The sequence below is a fragment of the Muscardinus avellanarius genome, assembly GCF_963383645.1.
Source record: "Muscardinus avellanarius genome assembly, chromosome: 5".
Taxonomy (NCBI): domain Eukaryota; kingdom Metazoa; phylum Chordata; class Mammalia; order Rodentia; family Gliridae; genus Muscardinus; species Muscardinus avellanarius.
The window spans coordinates 12,551,753-12,573,503 of record NC_137790.1 but is presented as its reverse complement, the minus strand read 5'-3'; the positions used below and the strand labels follow the sequence as shown (position 1 = coordinate 12,573,503).

The following is a 21,751-nucleotide window of genomic DNA, read 5'->3' as shown; positions in this document are numbered from 1 at the left end:
ATATAAAAATAATAGGTGTCTGGGAGTGTAGCCCAGAGGTAGAAGGGTTTCCAGGAACCTCAGTTCCACCAAAAACAAACAAACAAAAAAGAGAAATCCAAACACAGAAATTTTAAAAAGATTGAATTATCTTGAATAACAAACTTACCAAGATTTAACCGTAAGACACCTAAGAGTCCATATGCATCCAGTACTTTGGAGTATGTGCCTCTGATTGCCTCTTTTTCTGCAGATGCTATAATAAAAGTTTTGAGGAAAAATAACATGAAACATCAGGTTGTATTTAGCTATAAATCCAGTTTCAAAAAATTTCTAAAACTGATATTCCTAATAAATGCGATGCATAAAGTATTTTTTCAAGCTGGTAACATAACTGTTCTTACTGAAGAATTGGCAGATTATTCCTGCACCATCTATTAGTTAATCTTTCCTCTCCCACTACTAGAACTCTTTTTATTCATCCTTTTATTCCTGACACTTAGAATAGTGCTTGACACAGAAAACTAACAGTATTTAAATGATGAAAGCTATCAGTAACACTTGACCACACAGTTTGCTATAGAAACGGAGAAACTGCCAATTTAACCTTTGACTTATTTCTTCTTATAACTTTAGTGTTATCTTGCTAGTGTGTATAATCCAGAGTAATTTCCCTAGGGAAAGTTGTTGTGGTTTTTCTATGAGAGGGGAGAGAGAGAGAGAGAGAGAGAGAGAGAGAGAGAGAGAGAGAGAGAGCCTCATATCATGAAATTTTAAAGAAAAAACTTTCCTAGTATTTGCAAATTATACACTTCAAAATGTGACAAAGAAATATAAACTATAGCTAGTATTTCAAAGGACAATTACAAACACTACATTCTAAAGTTTGTAATTCGGAAATGTGATCCTCTTCCTCATTCCTTCTTTTCCCTCCACTGCCCTCTCTTTGCCCTTCCCCACCCACAGTCTTGGCTGACTGGTCCCCTCAGTGTTTACTTCTTATCTCCTCCCCTCACCCCTTCCCCACACCTCACTTATCTACAAGGCAGAGCCTCTGGCAGCACTCTAGGGCTCCTCCTTAGAAAAGCACCCAGGCAAACCGGCCTGGACTTCCCCTTTCCCATCACCCACCACCAGAAAGGGGTCTTGAGAGCTGTGCATACAGCTCTGCTACTGCTCCCGCTGGGCCCAAGCTCCTCCCCAGAGTCCACAGGACCCCTGGCCAAGACCAAAAAGCGCAATCGCTCAATTAACTGCTGTTCCACAGTTCTCGAATATGCTCCTAAGTGTGGACTTCAGGTAACTCCCCAGAGTGGGGGCTATTTCACAAGGCCATCCATGTTATGGGCACTGGTATTCACTTTGCATTCCTAGAGTTCCTTGAATTATTTTATCATGTTTGTACAACAGTTACCCTAACTTCCAATGACAAATACAAATATATCACAACATAAGTCATATTTGGTAAAGTAAACCTTAACTGCCTTTCTTTAAATACTGCTCAGACACAATGGCACATGCCTGTAAACCCAGGGACCTGGGAGGATGAGGCAGGAGGACTGCCAAGTTCAAGGTCAGCTTCAGCAATTTAGTAAGGAGCCCTCCACATCTCAAAAAAAAAAAAAAAAAAAAAAAAGCCAGGAGTGGTAACATATGCCTGTAATTTCAGTATTTGGGAGGCTGAGACAGGAGGATATCACAGGCTTAAGGACAGCTTCAGCACTGTACAAAGACTCTCAGCAACCTAGCAAGACTAGGTTTCCAAACAAAAATTAAAATTAGGCTGGGGTTTAGCTCAGAGGTAGAATATCCCTGGGTTCAATCCCTAGTACCAAATAATGATGATGATGATGATGATGATGATGATGATGATTGATGATGATGATGATGGCAGCGGTGGCAGCAGCTGAGGCTAAAGCTCAGTGGCACAGCACCCCTGGGTTCCATCCAGAGCACCCGTCCCATGTACAAAAAAGAACCACAACAAAAGCAAACATTCCACAGATTTGTTATCTTTCTCATGTAGAAGATACAGATCCCAGGACAAATATTAGAGTTTTTACAGGCTATGTGCTATATGCATTTTAAATGTTACCACTGCGGAAGGACCGGGGGGGGGGGGGTGCGCATGCTTGTAATTTCAGTATTTGTGAGACTCAGAAAGGAGGACCACAAGTTCAAAGATAGCCTCAGCAATGTAGTGAGACTCAGCAACCTAGAGAGATCTTATTTCAAAATACAACAAATAAAAGGTCTGGGAGTGAAGCTCAGAAGTAGAATGCCCCTGAGTTCAATTCCTTGTACCACAAAATAAATAATAATAAAAAATTACAATGTTACTACTGATTTGGTAATGTAGAAATTACTGGTTATATCAGTTTCAGCACCAATCATCACGTGGATTCAAATATCAGTAACTAGTAAGTTAAAATAAAAATTTAATGTTATCACCCTATCTTAGAAAACAGAAAAAGTTACTCTCTAACTTAAATTACCATGCAACAAAATATTCTCTCTTCCAATAATGCACAATAATTACCTCCTAATTAACTGTGCTCCAAATATATAATTATCAAATGAAGGTCTATCTACTAAACTGTCAGCCAATTCAAATGCTCAAATAAATGCCATGCTGTGAGTTATTTGCACTTTTGTTTTATATTACGTGACTCGGGAAAGAAGATACACACACACTTTAATGTGCATATTCTTATATAAAAATAGACTAAGGGAAAAGAAAAAAATTCAAAGAGTAAATGTCATAGTCCCTGCCAGGAATTTTTTGTTTCCTCTCAAAACAGTAAAAGAAATTTAAAACATTATTTCAGTTGGAGTGCTTGTACGTTATTGCTGTGGTTATTATGGCAGTAACTACCAATGTGCTAGGTGTTTCCATGCATTCTTTCATTTTTACAAACACCCCAGGAACAAAATGACCATTTCCACTGGGCACATGAAGAAACCGACTTGGAGAGGTTAGAATTCGCCTAAGCCTAGAAGCCTCACGAGAGCAGGGGATTTGTCTGGTTTCTTCCTTATCCCAGCAGCCTAGCCCTGAGCAGGCGTGGGGGGATGGGGGGGGGTCCATAACTGTGTACAAGGAATTGGTGAGCTAAGTTTAGAAGCTGTGTGTGTACTTTAACTCCAGACACTTCCAATTTCACGCCAATTTTTTTCATCTAAAGAGCTGTCGATGTTTTCCTCTTCTACATACACTTCAAAGGTTTGGACTGGGTGGAGGGAGGTCCAATGCAGGCCCAGAGCCCAGGGGCTGTGTGGATGGCCATGGAGCTGAAGGCAGAGGTGTTAAAATGGCATCCTCCTGGGGAAGACGCAGCCTGCCAAGAGTAAGGAAGGCCTACTGGGAGGAGGAGGGGGTATCACAGAAGAATGCTGCGGTGTCCTGCCACGACACTCAGGAGTTTGAGAGGGTGGGGAGGCAAGGGTATAGGATGAAAGTGTGAGGCAGGGTGAAGGAGGTGTTAGTGGCCAACAGGAGAATGGTTATAAACAGGGAAATGACCAAGGATAATGGAGCCATGTTTCTCAATGTCAGAGAAGGGAATTGTAGGTGTGGAAAGAAAGAAAACTAGACCGGAACTGCAATGTGTATACACTAGGTAATACAAGGCACTTGGAAACACAATACTCATCACCACCTTCCTTTTTCCCTTAGAACTACCCCTTGCGCTCCACGCTTCAGCCAAAAGGTGTAATTTGCTGTCCCTTCTGCACGCTCTCCTTCTCTTCCTCTGTTCACAGTGTTCTTTCCATCTGGAGTCATCTTTATCATCTTGTATCTTCAAATATTACCCATCCTTTAATCCTTAACCACAAAATGCCACTTTTTTGGTGGGGGTACTGGGGATGGAACCCAGGAGCCTTCTACCTCCAAGCTACACCCCCAGCCTTATTTTTTATTCTTTATTTTGAAACACTAAGTGGGGAGGGCCTCACTAAGTAGCTGAGGCTGGCCGCAAACCTGCGATCCTCCTGCCTCAGCCTGCCAAGTACTGGGATTACAAGTGTGTGCCACCACGCCCGGCCCAGAATGCTACTTTTTGAAGTTTCCACTAATTAGAGTCTATATTTTATACTAGTCACTTGCATACTAATCATCTAATAGGTACACTAAGAGGTTGGCACAAAAAGGAAATGTGGTTGCTAATTTTAAAATATACATAAAAAATAATCACTTTGCCAATGACAGCATTTCATTGCCCCCATTATTAAAGTTCATATTTAATGACTCCTCATAGTGAGGTCTGGAAATTTTCACAAGTGCTTGTCTGTGGCAGGGAGCGAGGGTGGGAGTGAGTAGAAGGTGGAGTGAAGAAAGCAGCTTTTTAACTGATTGTCAGCCAGGGCTTGGCTAACAGAGTTTATAAAGCAGCAGGGCGTGTGGAGGGCTCAGAGGAAACAAGCTGAAAGAATGCGGGGAAGTGAAAGTCGGGAGATGTGGTGATAGACGTCCAGATGGCTGTCCTGCTGCAGCAGCCACTCAAGGTATCCACTGTGCTGTCAATGAGAAGAATAAACGCCTTTGTGGAGAGCTTTGTAGTTTTTTTTTAATTCTATTCATGGTGGTTCTAAAACAAACAATATGCTAGGGAAAAAACAAACCTTTCTTTTTATAAGTTTCTGATTTCTAAACACGGTAGGTATGAATGTCCCAGAAGCCCATTGTTTTGGGAGTAACTGAGCCGATCAAGATCTTTCAGCAGTTCAGCTAAGGTAAAGAGGCCTGTGGCTCTAGATCATGCCTCTCTAATTCACTGCTACCACATAGAAACTAAGGCAAATCCAGGCTTGTGAAGTTAATACTCCCCCTGAGTTATTTTAAAGGGAAAAACTCTTCTTCTTCTGACACATTTCACAATCCCGTTCACTCATGTCCTATATTGTCTTAGTCTTCAAACTAATAAAAATATGTATTTCCTAAGAATAGAGCCATCTTAACATAAACCTACAATTATAGCTATATTTTAAACATATCCTCACATCATTAGCATCGATCATCTGAAGGCCTTCTGATTCTATTACTAGTGAGGAGGTAGAAAGGAAACAGGAAGATAGGGAAGAGGCCTCGGCAGAAAAACTTAATTTCCTGAGGGGCGATGAATACTAATTAACTTCCAAGGCTCCTAAAAGAGACCAGCTCTTCCAAGGTTCAGAGCTAAGAATGACCAAAGCTTCACAAAACCATCTGTTTACTAATCAACAAACCCAGGAGACATCACTGGAGCAAGTCTGACACCCCTACTGAAAGGAGACCCCTCAAAGGACATGCAAATACCCTATGCAAATTTTAAGAACTGCCTCCCAAACTCCAAGCAATAGAAGACATGCAGAGATAATATAAACCCCTAGACCAGTCACCAGGACGGTTACCCACACTGGGAACCCCTCTCCATTGGGGAGCTTCTCTCTCTCTCTTGCAGGTCACATAAGCTTTGAGAGAAGGTGGAGTGCAATTGAAAGCACTTGGGCTGGGCTACACTGGGGTAGTGACCTGAAGGCAGCTACTGGACACCAGAGCCCCGATAGCCCATAGGGGTGTTCGGCCACTTTTTCCTATTCCCTGTTGCTTCCAAGAAACCTTTTACTCCCCGTCCTGCGTTCTGCAGGTGTCATTCTTCGCTCACCGCAGACAAGAATCCGGTAAGGAAACGCCGAGTTTCTCAAGAAACTCCATTTCATCCTAAGGAAACACCGTGTTTCTTCTCAAGAAACCCTGTTTCACTAGTGAACATGTAAAAAGAAGCAGTGAAAATGAATAGTGAAAGGACAAAGTTTGATCACACCAGAGACCACCTTGTAGCCAAGAGATTTATTGGAGGGGCCGGTATGAAAGGAAGAGAGAGAGAGAGACAGACAGACAGACAGACAGACAGACAGAGGGGGAGAGAGAAAGAAGAATCCGGGAAGAGAGAGAACATGTGCTGGGATCAGGGTTATATAGGGGCTTGGGGTTACAGATTGGGGACCAACAGGATAGGAGAAATGCTCTTTGAACTAATTGGCTAGAGTCCCATGGGAGGGGGTTGTGCGGCCAGGTAATTGGCTTGGGGTCAGCGGGGAATGTCCCTTTCACTGATTGGCCAAGGGCACCAGGAGAGGGCAGGTCTCCCAGGTAAGTGACCAGGTTCGGTCAGAGGGGGATGGTAGCTTAATTGGTCAGACCAGGGCCTTTCAGGACACTTAGCTTATGGGGGGGGGGATCTGAAATAAGAACCAAATTCATCTAACAAATAGAATTTAAGGCAAAATAATATGTGCCAAAAATATTTTTCTCACAAAGATATTTATGAAATATCAGAAGATTTGAACAGTGATTGGGTATTTGATGTTAAAACAAAGCACTATTGTCTGGGCATGGTGATACACAGTTGTAATCCCAGTACTTGAGAAGCTGAGAAAGAAAAATTGCAGGTTCAAAGCCCCAGCAACTTACTGAGACCTGTTTCAAAATAAAAATAAAATCAGGCTATAAATATAGCTCACAGGTAGAATGCTCTTGTGTTAAACCCCTAGCTTTACAACACACACACACCAGATATACATATCGCAGAGGTAGAATATTCCTAGGTTCAATCTGTAGTACTTTAAAAAGATTACTAAAATTTCAGAGGTGGTGATAGTGTAGCTATGTTTTTTTTTTAAGAGTCTCATCTTTTAGAAATACATGCTGAAATATTTGTGATGTCTTGGGTTTGCTTCAGAATAAATAGAGATGAGGGAGATAGTGGACAGAGATAAGATAAACAAAAGCAGTCATGAATTCCTAGTTAGAGGTCAGGTGACAAATTCCTGGCAGTCACTCACATTACTTTCCATGACTTTTCTCTGTGCTTGGTACTTCCCAAGATAAAACTGTTAAAAAAAATATTGTGAAAAAATTATTTGACATAGTAAATAAATTCAGAAATGAGAAAAGACAAGATTGAAAGGTTCAAGTAGCCCCTGCCCCACAGGGGGCGGGGCCGGAAGCTAGGAGGTGGAGCTCTGCGATTCCGGGAGGGGGACCAGGCCTCCGGGTCAGGAAGAAGAGAGTTCGGAGTTGGGAGAGGAGCCTGAGAGGGAGCCCCCCCACTCCGCCACCAGCCCCCGCGGCCACGCGGGGGCTGGAGGCCGATCTCCCACGAATAAAGACATCCGTAATACCGATTATGGATCTCCGCGTGTATCTATGCACCAAGGGGACTCGCCAAAACCTTTTAAAGATCACTCTGGTCAGTAGGAGGGACAGGGAGAAATTATTCTAAGTGATCAGAGAAGTACTTTTCCTTCAATTATCCTGAACCAGGGGTATTAGCCAAATGTTCAAAGCATTTGTAGTTTTATAAACTTGAAAGGGAGCAGTAAGTCCTACAACCTTTGGAATGGCCCTACATCCTGCTCTTCCCAAGGCTATCAAAAAGTCATCAAATAATAAATATGGAATAAATTAGGAAAGAAGAAAATTTGCTAAATCCAAAGTAGAGATCCAAAAAAGGGTAAAATATTACTATATTCTGCCATAAAAATTTTCTCTACATTCCCTCTGAATAACTTAGCTTTAATATTCTATCAGGTTGAAACTGTTTAAAACTAGCCTTAGAACATAGTAAGTTTGCCACTGTTCATCATCACAGAAGAGGCCAAGAAAAATTTAAAACTATATAAAACCACGTGGTAGTAACATTCACAACTTAATTCAGATGACTTAACTCACTCATTAGTTTAGGTCTGTACATGTTCTCCAACTTCCTTTACCTGAACAAACTGGTGACTGAAGGTAGGCCTAACCTACAACTCTTATTTAAGCTACAGCAGGTCATAAGAATAGAAGGTGCAGAGCTCGTCTGCTTAAAGACATAAAAACTCTTCGAGTGTGGACATGTATCTCGATAGCTCTGCCGATGCACTTCATTAACATATCATAGTCCTCTATCAGATTACTCCCTCCTCACCCATTTTGTGTGCTGTAGTTACTCACACAGCACGACTGGCATTGTTCAGCACTATCGTGAATTATATCCTTCCTTCTCAAATGAGAATTCAAGGCAGAAAAGAAGTGTTAAAATCAGTCTAAAGAAATTCAGAAAACATAATCATATGCCTATCTCTTGATTTCACAAGTAGAGATCTAAAAAAAGGCTTATACAACATAAAATAGTTGTCACATGAAGATCACATCTGCATTTTAAACTCTGCCATCTGAATAGAAAATAAAGTTAATGTAATACCCAAACTCAACAGATTACTTAAAGTTACTTGTACTTAAACACAAAACATTTATAAAAAGCATTTTGAGGATTAAAATTAAATGTAAATTTCTCCAACTTCTGATAAATTATAATAATTCAAACTAAATAATAAAGCCACCCAAGCTGGGTATGATGACACATGCTTGTAATCCTAGTACCTGGGAGTCTGAGACAGGAGTATCATAGGTTTGAAGCTAGCCTCAACAACTTAGAAAGATCTGCAGCAATTTCTTGAGACCCCGTTTCAAAATAAAAACAAAATAGGGCTGGAAGTGTAGCTCAGAGTTAGAACTGCCCTGGGTTTAAAACCCCAGAACCGCTGGGCGTGGTGGCGCACGTTTGTAATCCCCGCGCTTGGGAGGCAGAGACAGGAGGATCATGCAGGTTCGAAGCCAGCCGCGCATGCTGGCTTAGGAGACCCTGTTTCCAAAGAAAAAAACGTAAAAATAGGTCTGGGAGTGTAGCCCGGAGGTAGAAGGGCTTTCAGGAACCCCAGTACCACCAAAAAAACAAAAAAATAAAAAAAAAACCCAGAACCTCAAAATATAAATAAATAAATAAATACACCTAAAGAAGGTCCTACATCCAATGTGACTGTGCTTCCCCAGCTGATGCAGAAGATCAAGCTAAAAATGCCCATGAGAACTTGAAGAAAAGATGGCAAATTAGAGCCCTCTTCCCAGAATCACAATTTGCTTGTGGTTGCATGCATGGCAATTTGTGGTCAGCCTATTTGCATGAACCTCCAGAGCGGGTGCTGGGGACCACGTGGTCCAAGCTTCTCACTCTGAGAAGAGCGGACTGGAGGTTAGGTGATTGAGCAAGATCATAGAACTGGCTGAAGGCAGAGCCTCTTCATTTCAGCACATTTACAAAGCAAACTCACTTTAAAAGAAGGAGAGTGTCTTTCCAGCTAAAAGACAATAAACTATTCAAATCAAATGTTCTATATTAACTGCACATCCCAATACTGGTGACATTCAGAAAAAATAACCTTTCACTCATTTATACGATAAGTATTTACTGAATGCTTACCATGCATCAGGGCCCTGGCAAGATTTTAGGAATGAGAAAAGAGAGTATCCTGACACCTTGTACTAGGAAGACAAGGACACAAAGGCGCAACTCAGCTACTTAGTGAGGCCTTTGCCACTCAGTGAGACCCGGTTTCAAAACAAAGAATAACAAAATAAACATAAAAGAAAGAATAATAAAAAATAGGGCTGGGGGTGCAGCTCGGAGGTAGAATGCCTCTGGGTTCCATTCCCAGGACCACAAAAAATAATTAATTAATTAATTATAGTAAATACTATGATGGAGTTCAGTGGACTGCAATAGTAGGACCTAATTTAAAATTTTTGTTGGGGGAGGGCAGAGGTTAGAATAAAACTGACTGCGGAAGTATCTTTTCCAACTAAACCTGAATAATAAGCAGGAAAACTAGCCAAATGAAGAGCAAAATAAAAATGTTCCAAGCAACATATACAGAGCTGGACTCAGCAATTCCATTCCTAACAATATAACAAACAGAAATGCTGATATATGCGCACCACAAGACATGCACAAGAATGTTCACATAGTATCATTCATAATAACAAAAACTGAAAATAAAGTACATGTCAACAGAGTAGCTAAATAGTAGATATTCATACAACACAATACTACAGCAGCAATGAAAACAATAAACTCACGCCAACTCGTGTTGAAGATCCCCCAAATAGGGCAGGGACTGAAAGAAGCTGCGCACAAAAGGACACAGGTTGAATGATTCCATTTACTAAGCTGAAAAACACGTAGAGCTTATTTCTGATTTAAGACGCCAGGACAGTGACCACCTTTGCAGGCCGTGGGGCAGGTGAGTGGGAGGAGCCTGAGAGGATCTCCCGGAGCACCAGTAATGATATTCTACTTCTCAGCCTGGTGGCTGGTGGTAACACGGCATGTTCATTCTAATAGTTCATTAGGCTGTACAGTGATAATTTATACTTTTCTACAATTTATACTTTTCTACATGTGCTATAATAAGCTTATCATTTTAAAAATTTGAGCAGAAGGAAGAGCACATGTGAAATCCCTGAGACAATAATTTGGCACACACAAAACTAAAAGATGGCCAAAGTGGCGGGCACACAGAAACCAAGTCATCAAGTAATATAAGGCTGAAGAGAGACCTGGATCTCATAACTTTATTATGGTCAACCACTGTTTGGACTGTCAGTGTAGTGGCCAACCACTGAAGGATAGGTAGGACGATAATGATATAAACTGTATTTTTTTTTTTTTTGGTGGTGGTACTGGGAATGGAACCCAGAGGCTTTCTACCTCCGGGCTATACTCCCAGACTTATTTTTTATATTTAATTTGGAAACAGGGTCTCACTAAGTTGCTGAGAGCCTCACTAAATAGCTGAGGCTGGCCGGGTGTGGTGGCGCACAATTGTAATCCTTGGGCTTGGGAGGCAGAGACAGGAGGGCTGTGCTGGTTCAAATCCAGCCCCGCTGGCTTAAGAGACCCTGTTTCCAAAAGTAAAAGAGTATAAAATAGGTCTGGGAGTGTAGCCCAGACATAGAAGGGCTCCCAGGAACCCCAGTACCACCAAGAACTAAAAAATAAATAAATAAATAGCTGAGGCTGGCTTCGAACCTGCGCGATCCTCCTGTCTCAGCCTCCTAAGCACGGGGATTATAAGCGTGCGCCACCATGCCCAGCTAAATTGTATTTTTAAAAGGTTAGTGTGGCCCAGACATAGTGGTGCACACCTATAATTCCAGTACTTGGGAGGCTGAGACAGGAGGTTCGCAGGTTCAAGGATAGCCTCAGCAATGTAGCAAGATTCAGCAACTCAGCCAGACTCTATTTCAAAACAAAAAATAAAAAGGGCTAGAAGCATAGCTTGGAATGCTCCTGAGTTAAATCCCCAGTATTACAAAAAGAAAAAAAAAAGGTAATCATTATGTTTAGCTCATATTTTTTTTCAGGTTTTTTTTTTTTTATGGTACTGGGGGTGGAACCCAGAGGCTTTCTACCTCCGGGTTATACTCCCAGACCTTTTTTTATATTTTATTTGGAAACAGGGTCTCACTAAGTTGCTGAGAGCCTAAGTAGCTGAGGCTGGCTTCGAACCTGTGCGATCCTCCTGTCTCAGCCTCCCAAGCGTGGAGATTACAACCGTGGGCCACCACGCCCGGCCTTATTTCAGGTTTTGAATGTCTGAAAATGTGTCTCCAACTTCATGTGTGGTTAGGTATAGAATCCTAGGAGGATAGTTTTGGTTCTTTCCTTTCAGTGCTTTTTTTTTTTTTTTTGGCGGGTCTGGGGATGGAACCCAGGGATATTCAACCTCCGAGCTACACACCCTGCCCTCTTTTTTATACTTTATTTTGAAACCGGGTCTCACTGAGTTGCAGAGGGCCTCACTAAGTAGCTGAGGCTGTCCGCGAACCGCGATCCTCTGGTCTCAGCCTCCCGAATGCTGGGATGACCAGCATGGCCACCACACCCGGCTTTCCTTTCAGTACTTTAGATGTGATACTCTATGCCCTCTGGCTTGCACTGCTTCCACAAAAAATCCAAGATCATTTTTATCTTCACTCATCCGAACACACATGCTCTTCTACCTTGGATTGCTTTTCATAGCTTTCTCCATATCACTCAAAATCATGAATGGTCATTTGATGACATACTGGGGTGGAATTGTCTTCTGCTTGGGGTTCATTTAACTTCTTGGGTCTGTGGATTTAGATTTCTCATCAAGTTTGGAAAAATGCCAGGTCTTATTTCCTCAGACATTTTCCTTCCTCATCCCCTTCTTTCTGGGACTGTAAGTACAGGGGTATATTAGGCCACTTGAAGTTGTCCCATGGTTCACTGGTGCTGTTTATTTTTTGGTCTTTTTTCTCTGAATTTCATTTTGGATAGTTTCTATTACAATGTCTTCAAATTCGCCAACCATTTCTCCTGCAGCATCAACTCTCCTGATCTTTCTCAGTGTACTTTTCATTAGATATTTTTATTTTCATTTCTAGAAATCTGAGTCATATTTTTCATGTCTCTCCTTATGTTCATTCCTTCCTCTACTTCTTGAACATATGGAGCCTTTTTATGATAGCTGTTTTATGTCCTTTAAAATTTTAGCATCTGTTTCTACAGAATGACTTTTCTTCTCATTATGAAGCATATTTTTTGCTTCTCTGTATGCTGTTAATTGTAAATTTTTTGAGGTTGAAGGATATATATAATATATACAATATATATTGAAGGTATATTCTGTGTATACCTGTATATTCTATGCATACTTGTATTCCAATAGATATTCTGAAACTCTGTTCTATAATACAGTTATTTGGAAATTTATTTGGAAACAGTGTGATGATCTGGGTCTTTTAAACTTTGTGGGCAGAATCAAGAGTGGAATTTAGTCTAGGACTACTCTGCCCCATTACTGAATCAATTACCTTTTTAAGTACCCAGCCCAATTCCCTTATGTATAAACAAGATTTCTCTACAGTAGCTATTCAGAATGAACTATTCCCAGCCCTACGAGCTCCAGAAACTTCACTGCCTGCTCCGTTGTGGGGATTCTCTCTTTTCCTTGGGTTGTTCCCCAAGGCACTGGTCATACTCAGCTGTCAAGCAGCACCCTCACAGATCTCCAGCGCTCTCCCTAGAGCTAACTCCTTCCAGGTATTCAGCCTTGGGGATCTTGACTGCCTTGGCCTCCCATATCCCTACTCTCTTCTCAACTCAGGGAGCCTGCCAGGCTTTGCTGGAGCACACACTCTTCTGCTGTGCCCTGGAAGCTCTCCAGGCAGAAGGAGAGCAGCGCCAACGCATACCCCTTCTTCTTTGGGGGTCAGCATTTTGTGCTGCCTAATGGTCAATATCTGAAAACCACTTCATACATTTTATTCAATTTGTTACTGTTATTTAAAGAGGGAGGATACATTCAGTTCCTGCTACTTCCTCATGGACAGAAGCAAAACTCCAGTTATAATTCTGGGCTAGTTATTTTTATATGACAAGTTAGAATACCTCATTGACCCCAAATTATGTAATAAAAGAAAAGTTGGAGTTTAAGTGTTCAGTTAGAGCAAAGTTCACCCATCCTTATTTCCTTGTAGCAAAATTAAGTGATAAAGAAGCGAAATTACTTAGGAACTACCTGTCTGGCTAATCTTGCCTCTGGCTCAGGTTGGGAGAGCGGGGTTGATGGGGGTGTTTTTTGTTTGTTTGGTGTGTGTGTGTGTGTGTGTGTGTGTGTGTGTGTGTGTGTGTGTGTGTGTTAAAGAGTTGATATTTGAGCGTGGTGGCGCACACTTGTAATCCCCTTAATCCCTGCACTTGGGAGGCTGAGACAGGAGGATCTGCCAGGTTCGAAGCCAGTCTCAGCTGGCTTAAGAGACCCTGTTTCCAAATAAAAATGCAAAACAGGTCTGGGAGTGTAGTAGCCCAGAGGTAGAAGGCCCCTGGGTTCCATTGCCAGTACCACCAAAAATAAACAAAAACAAAAACAAAGAGTTGATATTTAAGCTGCTGTTTACTTTCTAGTATATCTGTATATTCCAAAAGTTATTTCTAAAAAGTGAATTTTTGTAACCTTAACATGAAGTGACATATAACAAGTCTAAATTTCACCATTTCTGTGCTAAAAACAAAACTATAAAAAGTCACTTCTTCCTTAACTTACAAAGAGACAGGATACTGCAATTTATCTAAAGAGCAACTGTGCTGACTTAGAGCATTTGGCAATTAAAACAAGACAATGACGACAAAAAAATCTATGTACACTGCTTGTCATTACGATCTACTACCCTGGATGTATGAAATTCCAGAACCTGACATAGAACTTGGCCCAGCAGAGAAACTTTGTGTTTTTAATGATCTCACTTTAAATTAAACCTATTTCCACTCTGATATATTAACACACTAATAGTTTATGGGCAAAACCACAAGTTTAACAATTTCCTCATTAGAAAATTGCACTTTCAGCCGGGCGTGGTGGTGCACGCTTGTAATCCCCGCGCTTGGGAGGCAGAGACAGGAGGATCGTGCAGGTTCGAAGCCAGCCGCGCACGCTGGCTTAGGAGACCCTGTTTCCAAATAAAAATGCAAAAATAGGTCTGGGAGTGTAGCCCGGAGGTAGAAGGGCTTCCAGGAACCCCAGTACCACAAAAAAAAAAAAAAAAAAAAAGAAAATTGCACTTTCAACTTTTTTTTTTTTTTGGTGGTACTGGGGTTCCTGGAAACCCTTCTACCTCCAGGCTACACTCCCAGACCTATGTTTTTAATATTTTTATTTGGAAACAGGGTCTCTTAAGCCAGCAAGGCTGGCTTTGAACCTGCGGGATCCTCCTGTCTCCGCCTCCCGCGCGGGGATTACAAGTGTGCGCCACCACGCCCGGCTTTGCACTTTCATGTTAAAGTCTTCTATTGGCTTTCTATTTTGCTCCTCACTCCCCACAAAAATAATATCCATCACCCTCAGAACAACACAGACAATAATTACAGTGAAAACGGCAAGTAAAAGGACTATACAGTTGGACCAGTTACTTAATCTTTCCAAGCCAAAATATGGATAAAAGCATAATCCACACAACTGAATGAAATAAAGCATGTCAAATGCCACATTTCAAAAACTATACACTAAGATGCCCCAGAACCCTGCAGCAAACTCTCAGGGGAGTGACAAGATTTTCTAAGTGGAAGGAAACAGGATCTTCAACATAACCTGGATACCAGTCAAACCATAAGCCTGACATGGTTTGGAGTTTTAACATTAAATTGTAGAATATTCCTCTGATGACTTATCTTTGTGAAGCTAGATTTGGGTGCCTGCTGTGATAAAAACCAAAGACCACTCAAAGGTCAATGTGGACCAGAAAAGAGGGCGGCAGTGTTCCATCCGATTCCAAGGTTTGAAAGCTCTTCAGTACTCAACGGGCACACCATCTCCTTAGGAAATAATTGTGGTTACTTATGAGGGAAATCAATTATTTTCAATTTATTTGCACTATTTCCTTCAAACAGCTACTAAAGTCGTTGGGACTTAAAAATTCATTGTTTGGACCTAACTAAGAAACAGAACTCTAAGATACTGCACGTGGCCTAATAGTGCTGTGAGAAACTTAATGAAAGACTAAGGGCACCATGAAGCAATAACATTCGGAAACCTCTGGCTTAATGTTGTGACTAGCAGGGTAAGCTTCCAGTAAGTGACAACTATTTTTTCATTATTATTGCTCCTTTACATTGTGCGGTTTCATTAATTAATGACTCATATTTACACAATACAAAAACATTTAGACAGACTCAGATGAACAATGTGAAATAAAACCAGGTCCAAAGTAAGTGGCAGGGCCTTGCGTGGAATGAGTGTTGAATTAACTCAAATCATGCTCCTTGAAAAGCCCAAGGGGACAGTAACACTAGAAAGCCGGAAAGCAATTCATCCTTACCTCGATATGAGCAGGTGGTATCAAAACGGACCAGAGCTTAAGTTAGCAATTTACTTCAATCCCTTTGCTTTGTCATGTTTTTTGTGGTGCTGGGAATTAAACATGGGACTTGCACATGCTAGGCAAGCACTCTACTAGTGAGCCTCATCTGCAGCTTCCAGCCTGCCACAGCTTTTTTTTTTTTTATTTTTTATTTTGGGTACTGGGGATTAAACCCAGAAGCATTCTACTTGAGATACACTTCAGCCCTTTTTATTTTTTGTTTTGAAACAGGATCTCACAAGGTTGCTGAGAGTCTTACTACATTGCTGAGGCTGTCCGCGGCCTGTGATCCTCCTGTCTCACCCTCCCAGGTGCTGGGATTACAGGCATGCACCACCACACCCAGCTCAGGCCCTTCTACCTCCGGTTACACTCCCAGACTTATTTTATATTTTAATTTGGAAACAGGGTCTCTTAAACCAGCGCGGCTGGCTTCGAACCTGTGCGATCCTCCTGTCTCCGCCTCCCAAGCATGGGGATTATAAGCGTGTGCCACCACGCCGGGCCTCAGCCCCATCTTTTAAATAGGGAAAATAGCCGGGCGTGGTGGCACACGTTGCGCAGGTTCAAAGCCAGCCGCACGCACTGGCTTAGGAGATCCTGTTTCCAAATAAAAATGTAAAAATAGGTCTGGGAGTGTAGCCCGGAGGTAGAAGGGCTTCCAGGAACCCCAATACCACCAAAAATAAATAAATAAATAAATAAATAAATAAGGAAAATATATATCCTATTTTTAGGGTCATCTTCAATTTCCATTTGTTGACTTTCTTTTTCCTTCATCTTCTAATATGGTTAATAGTTATTTCTCATAGGATTTTTCAGAAACAAATCTAAATAATGTGTAATATATATCTTTTATGTCAGCAGTTTAATCAAATAGCAATTTTTAAAAATTCTCTTGAGAGATTCTTGCTATGTTTTCCAAACTCTTGCGCTCAAATGGAGGTCCTACCTTAACGTCTCAAGTGGCTGGGACTACAGGCATGCACCATTATATGCAATGCAATTGTTTAAAATCCACAGAATAAATTTTATAAGAAAGATGCTGTATTTTCTGGCATATACACACAAGGAAAAACTATTCCACCAAAAAAAGATAAAATCTTGTCATTTGCAACAATATAGATGGGCCCAGAGGACATGTTAAGTGAAATCACACACAGAAAGGCAAGTGCTCCATGATCTCACTTATGAAATGGAACCTAAAAGTCAATCCCATAGAAGCTTAGAGCAGAATAAAGGTTACCAGAGAGGCTGGAGAGAGTGGAGGTACCGGGGTTTGGAGAGAGGCTGGTCAAGGGGTACTAAAGTTAGAGTCTGATAGAAGGAGTAAGTTTTGGTGCTCTGCTACAGAGTGAGTACAGCAATAATAATTAGGATGTATTATGTATCTCAAAATGGCTAAAAGAGGTGATTTTGAATGTCTCACCACAAAGAAACAATAGATGTCTGAAGTGATGGATATGTTAACTACCTTGATTCAATCATAAGACAAGTCTTAGAATGTTAAATTGTAGCTCAATTTGATACAGTTGTTATGTGTTAATTTAAAATAACAGGTTGGGATTGTAGCTCAGTAGTAGAATGCTTGCATAGCATGTATGACTCTCTGGGTTCAATTTCCAGCATAAATAAATTACACTAAAAGAAAAAAAGGTGCCTTATTTTCAAGCATAGTATAACTACGTGTTTGTCAACTTTGTAATCTAGATTAGCCTTTACCCCTAATGTCATTCATTTAATAACTATTCTTCAAAGATGAAAAAACACTGTAATAAGCACTAAGAGCACAAACCTTTTTAAGACACAGGACTTCTCAAGTAACCCAACATCCAAATACAGACACCTAGCCGGGCGTGGTGGCGCACGCTTGTCATCCCAGCATTTGGGAGGCTGAGACAGGAGGATCACAGTTTGCAGACAGCCTCAACTACTAAGTGAGGCCCTCCGCAACTCAGTGAGACCCGGTTTCAAAATAAAGAATTAAAAAAAAAAAATAGAGCTGGGGGTGTAGCTCAGAGGTCGAATGCCCCTGGGTTCTACCCCCAGACCCGGAAAAAAGAAAATTACAGAAACCTAAACACAATCCCATGTAATATGAAAACAATACACTAAGGAAGCATTACCACTTGATTCTGCCTGAAGGCTTCAAGAAAACTATTAGTTTCACTATAGACAATAATGGCATCAATATAGGCAAACATGGTTATTATGGATAAAATCTGCAAGCCACAAGTAAAAACCTCTGAGCCTATCACTGTAAGGCCTATCTAAATTTTGCTCAGAAATCATCACCCCAGTTTAATTATATCAGAATCTCTGGGGGCTGAAGCCTAGGTACCAACCAGTATCTGTAAAAGTTCCCAAACCGATTATAATATGCAGCCACGACTGAGACTGAGAGCCACTGGATCACTAAGTCAGAGCATCATGACTGATTTAAGCTTGAACGCCTATCAGCAAAAATTTAAAGTCAGAGTCCTAAGGCTGGATTAGTGGGCATTTGGTCTCTAAGGGAATCTACGTTCTCAAATTATATATATATATATATATATTATGCATATGCTATTACATGTATAATATATATATAATGTTTTTGTGGTACTGGCTGATGGAACCCACAGGCATTCTACCTCCGAGTTACACCTCCATCCCTATTTTATTTTATATTTATTTATTTATTTATTTATTTATTTATTTTGTGGGTCTGGAGATGGATCCCAGAGGCATCTGACTTCCAAGCTACACCCCCTGGTCTATTTTTTATTCTTTATTTTGAAACAGGGTTTCACTATGTTGCGAAGGGCCTCACTAAGTAGCTGAGGCTGTCCACTAACCTCCATCAGCCTCCCAAGTGCTAGGATGACAAGCGTGCACCACCACGCTCAGCTCCCTGTTTCTTATTCTTTATTTTGAAACAGGGTCTCACTGAGTTGCAAAGGCCTCACTAAGTAGCTGAGGCTGTCCTTGAACCCTCCACGATTGCTGGGATTACAAAAGTGTGCCACCACACTCAGCCTTAAATTATTTTTATTGTATTTTCATTTGCAACCTACTTTTTGCATGTGCTAATAATATGAAAAATAAAATTTTGTGCCTGAAATCTCATAGCACTTCTGGCATAAGCCAAAACAATAAAGTAACTGCCAACCCTCCACATTATGTGTTGATTAAAATGCCTTAAAAAACATCTAATTTTAAAAAACTTTCATCTTTAAAACTAAGGCCACTAGAGACATTGAAATGATAAACTTTTGGTACACGAAAACAAAATTCGGCTAGAATCACTTTGACCATCTATTTTGAAGAAAATCACCTGCATGTAAGCATTCAGAGAACAACAAAAACTACACGTAAATGTTCATTCAGGGATTCAGACAAGGTTTTACGGAAATGAAGGGGATGCAGAGAAAGAAGTGCGCTGTGGTGAGTGGGTGTGACAGACTCTCATAAAGGAAGACGTGCCTGCTACTGCCAGGCACAGAGGGGAAGGGCAGAGAAAGCGCTCTAGCGATCTTGAAGGAAGAAAGTGTAAGAAGGAGCAACACAGGAAAGCTGGAGAATTCATGGTATTTTGGAAAAAAAAGTACTCACGAAACTAGGTAGAAAGAGTGGAGCCAAATTATGGAACACCTTGACAGGCTAAGGACTTTGAACTTAATCTTAGTTAAAAAAAGAAAAAATGAACCGGGCGTGGTGGCGCACGCTTGTAATCCCCGCGCTTGGGAGGCGGAGACAGGAGGATCGCGCAGTTTCCAAGCCAGCTGCGCTGGCTTAAGAGACCCTGTTTCCAAATAAAAATATAAAAATAGGTCTGTGAGCGTAGCCCGGAGGCAGAAGGGTTTCCAGGAATCCCAGTACCACCACCAAAAAAAAAAAAAAAAAGAAAGAAAGAGCTGTGCTTTAGTTTAATATAAAAAATGATTTTAGAAGAAGAGTCTTCTGGTAGACTAATAAGCAGGATACACTGACATTCAGGGCACTGAGACTTTTAAAGAGAGGGAGAACATGTCAGGATCTTCCAAGCACAGTTTCTTGAATACAGCAGGCATTTAAAATTATGATGGGTTTTTGGTTTTCTACTCTCTCTCTCTTTTTTTTGCAGGTCTGAGGATGGAACCCTGGGGTATTCAACCACCAAGCTACATCCCCTGCCCTATTTTTTATTCTTTATTTTGAAACTGGGTCTCACTAAGTTGCAGAGGGCCTCACTAAGTAGCTGGGGCTGTCTGCGAACCATGATCCTCCGGTCTTAGACTCCGGAATGCTGTAATTACAAGCCTGCACCACCATGCCCAGCTGGGTTTTTGGTTTTTTAAATAAACATTTTACATGTAAACAATATATACCATGGTAAAATTCCAAAATAAAGGCCAAATTAATTTTATAGAAAATATCTGTTAACTCTTAACCATCAGTATTTTACTCCTACACAATACAGTACCTATAGATAATAATAGTGCTCTATAAATTTCAGAAAGCTACGAAAAAGAATTTTGCATGTATATCATAAAGAAAATGATAAAAGTGTGAGGAGATAAACATTTACCTGATTTAAACATTATACAATATACATGCATGAACATTTCACATGGTATCCCATAAATATGTATATTTTTTATTTTATCTATCAGTTAAAATTAAATTCTAATTAAAAACATATTTTTAAGTATTGCTGTAAAGTTTATAATGGGAAAGATAACATAGAAAAGAAAGCATTAATCCAAATATTCTAGCATTATAGAAAGAGGCAATATTCAAATTTCCTATTGCCCTGAGAGAATTACTTACATAACCTAAATCTAATGATGATGAAGAGAATTAATAAATAGTTAAGACAAAAGCTGGGGATGTAACTCAGTGGTAGAGTAATGGCCTGGAATGCTTGAGATCCTGAGTTCAATCCCCAGCACCACAAAAGTAAAATTCCCCTGAAATAAATATTAATGACAAAAATGGGTTTTTGAGACTTTAAAAAATCATTTCTTGGCATAAAAGATGACTGCTTTCTAGGCGTAGTGGCACATACCTATAATCCCAGTATTTGGGAGGCTCACACAGGAGAATCACAGGTTAGAGGTCAGCCTCAGTAATGTAGTGAGATTCCATCTCAAAATAGAAAATTAAATAGGGCCGGCTCAGGGATAAAACTTAGAGGTAGAAAGCCCCTGGGGTCAATTCCCAGTAACACACATACACTCACATACACACACACACACACACACACACACACACACACACACACAAATGAATGCTTAAGGTTTCAGAAGTATGATTATTCTTAGGGGTCCTGACCTTGAAGTATAGAAATAATCCTAAAAACTATAGATAATACACACTTTGTAACTGAAACTATGATTTCCCATTACAATTATGAGCACCCACAATTAAAGAGATGTTAGTATTTAGACAAGATTGATAATGTCACAAAAAGCACCTGAAAAATGTTTCACATATTAAACCAAACCTCTCAACCCATAATAACCTTAAGAATTCATTAGTATAAGAATTATATATGTAGCATGAAAACATATGCTATGCAGGTTAATACTGTAGTATGTATTTTTAGATTTGCTTAAATATAAAAACAATTTGGAGCAATTAAGTAAACACTGAGTGAGTTTAACCAACGTTATTTTATTTATACTTGTTTCTTTCTGATGTATAGCACCCTGTCCCTTATTCAAACCATATTACCATATGTACCAAAAATATACTCATTTATGTTTGCTTTTTGCTTAGGATTTTTTATTTTGTCACTACCCTTTCCCCCATTCAGGCTAACACTTTAACCAACATTAATATCTATATGCAAAGATTAGGGTCTTATGCTCCTCATTTACTGACTCTGGAGAAGTTTAATATTCAAAATATTTAAGGGTATATATTTGTAAGTATGCCTTTCAAACACTATGTTTAATGTATACAAATAGGACCAGTAGCTAGACTGAGCAAAAACATAACAGTTATCACCAAAAATTCCCTGAAAATCGCTATCATATTTGGAACTCCAAACTGGTGTTGTCT

The 21,751-nt window shown here is 40.4% G+C and overlaps 1 protein-coding gene across 5 annotated transcripts in view; it reads right to left on the bottom strand.

Moving 5' to 3' along the window:
* The window catches only part of SYNJ1 (synaptojanin 1), a gene marked incomplete at both ends in the record, with an annotated part of 87,119 nt that overhangs the window by 63,516 nt on the left and 1,852 nt on the right, over positions 1 to 21,751 (bottom strand). For all 5 annotated transcript variants that reach the window (XM_080696920.1, XM_080696917.1, XM_080696918.1 and 2 more), the window contains one exon: positions 149 to 235. In XM_080696920.1, coding sequence (XP_080553046.1) covers positions 149 to 235 — 87 coding nt within the window. The remainder of the gene's footprint in view (positions 1 to 148; positions 236 to 21,751) is intronic.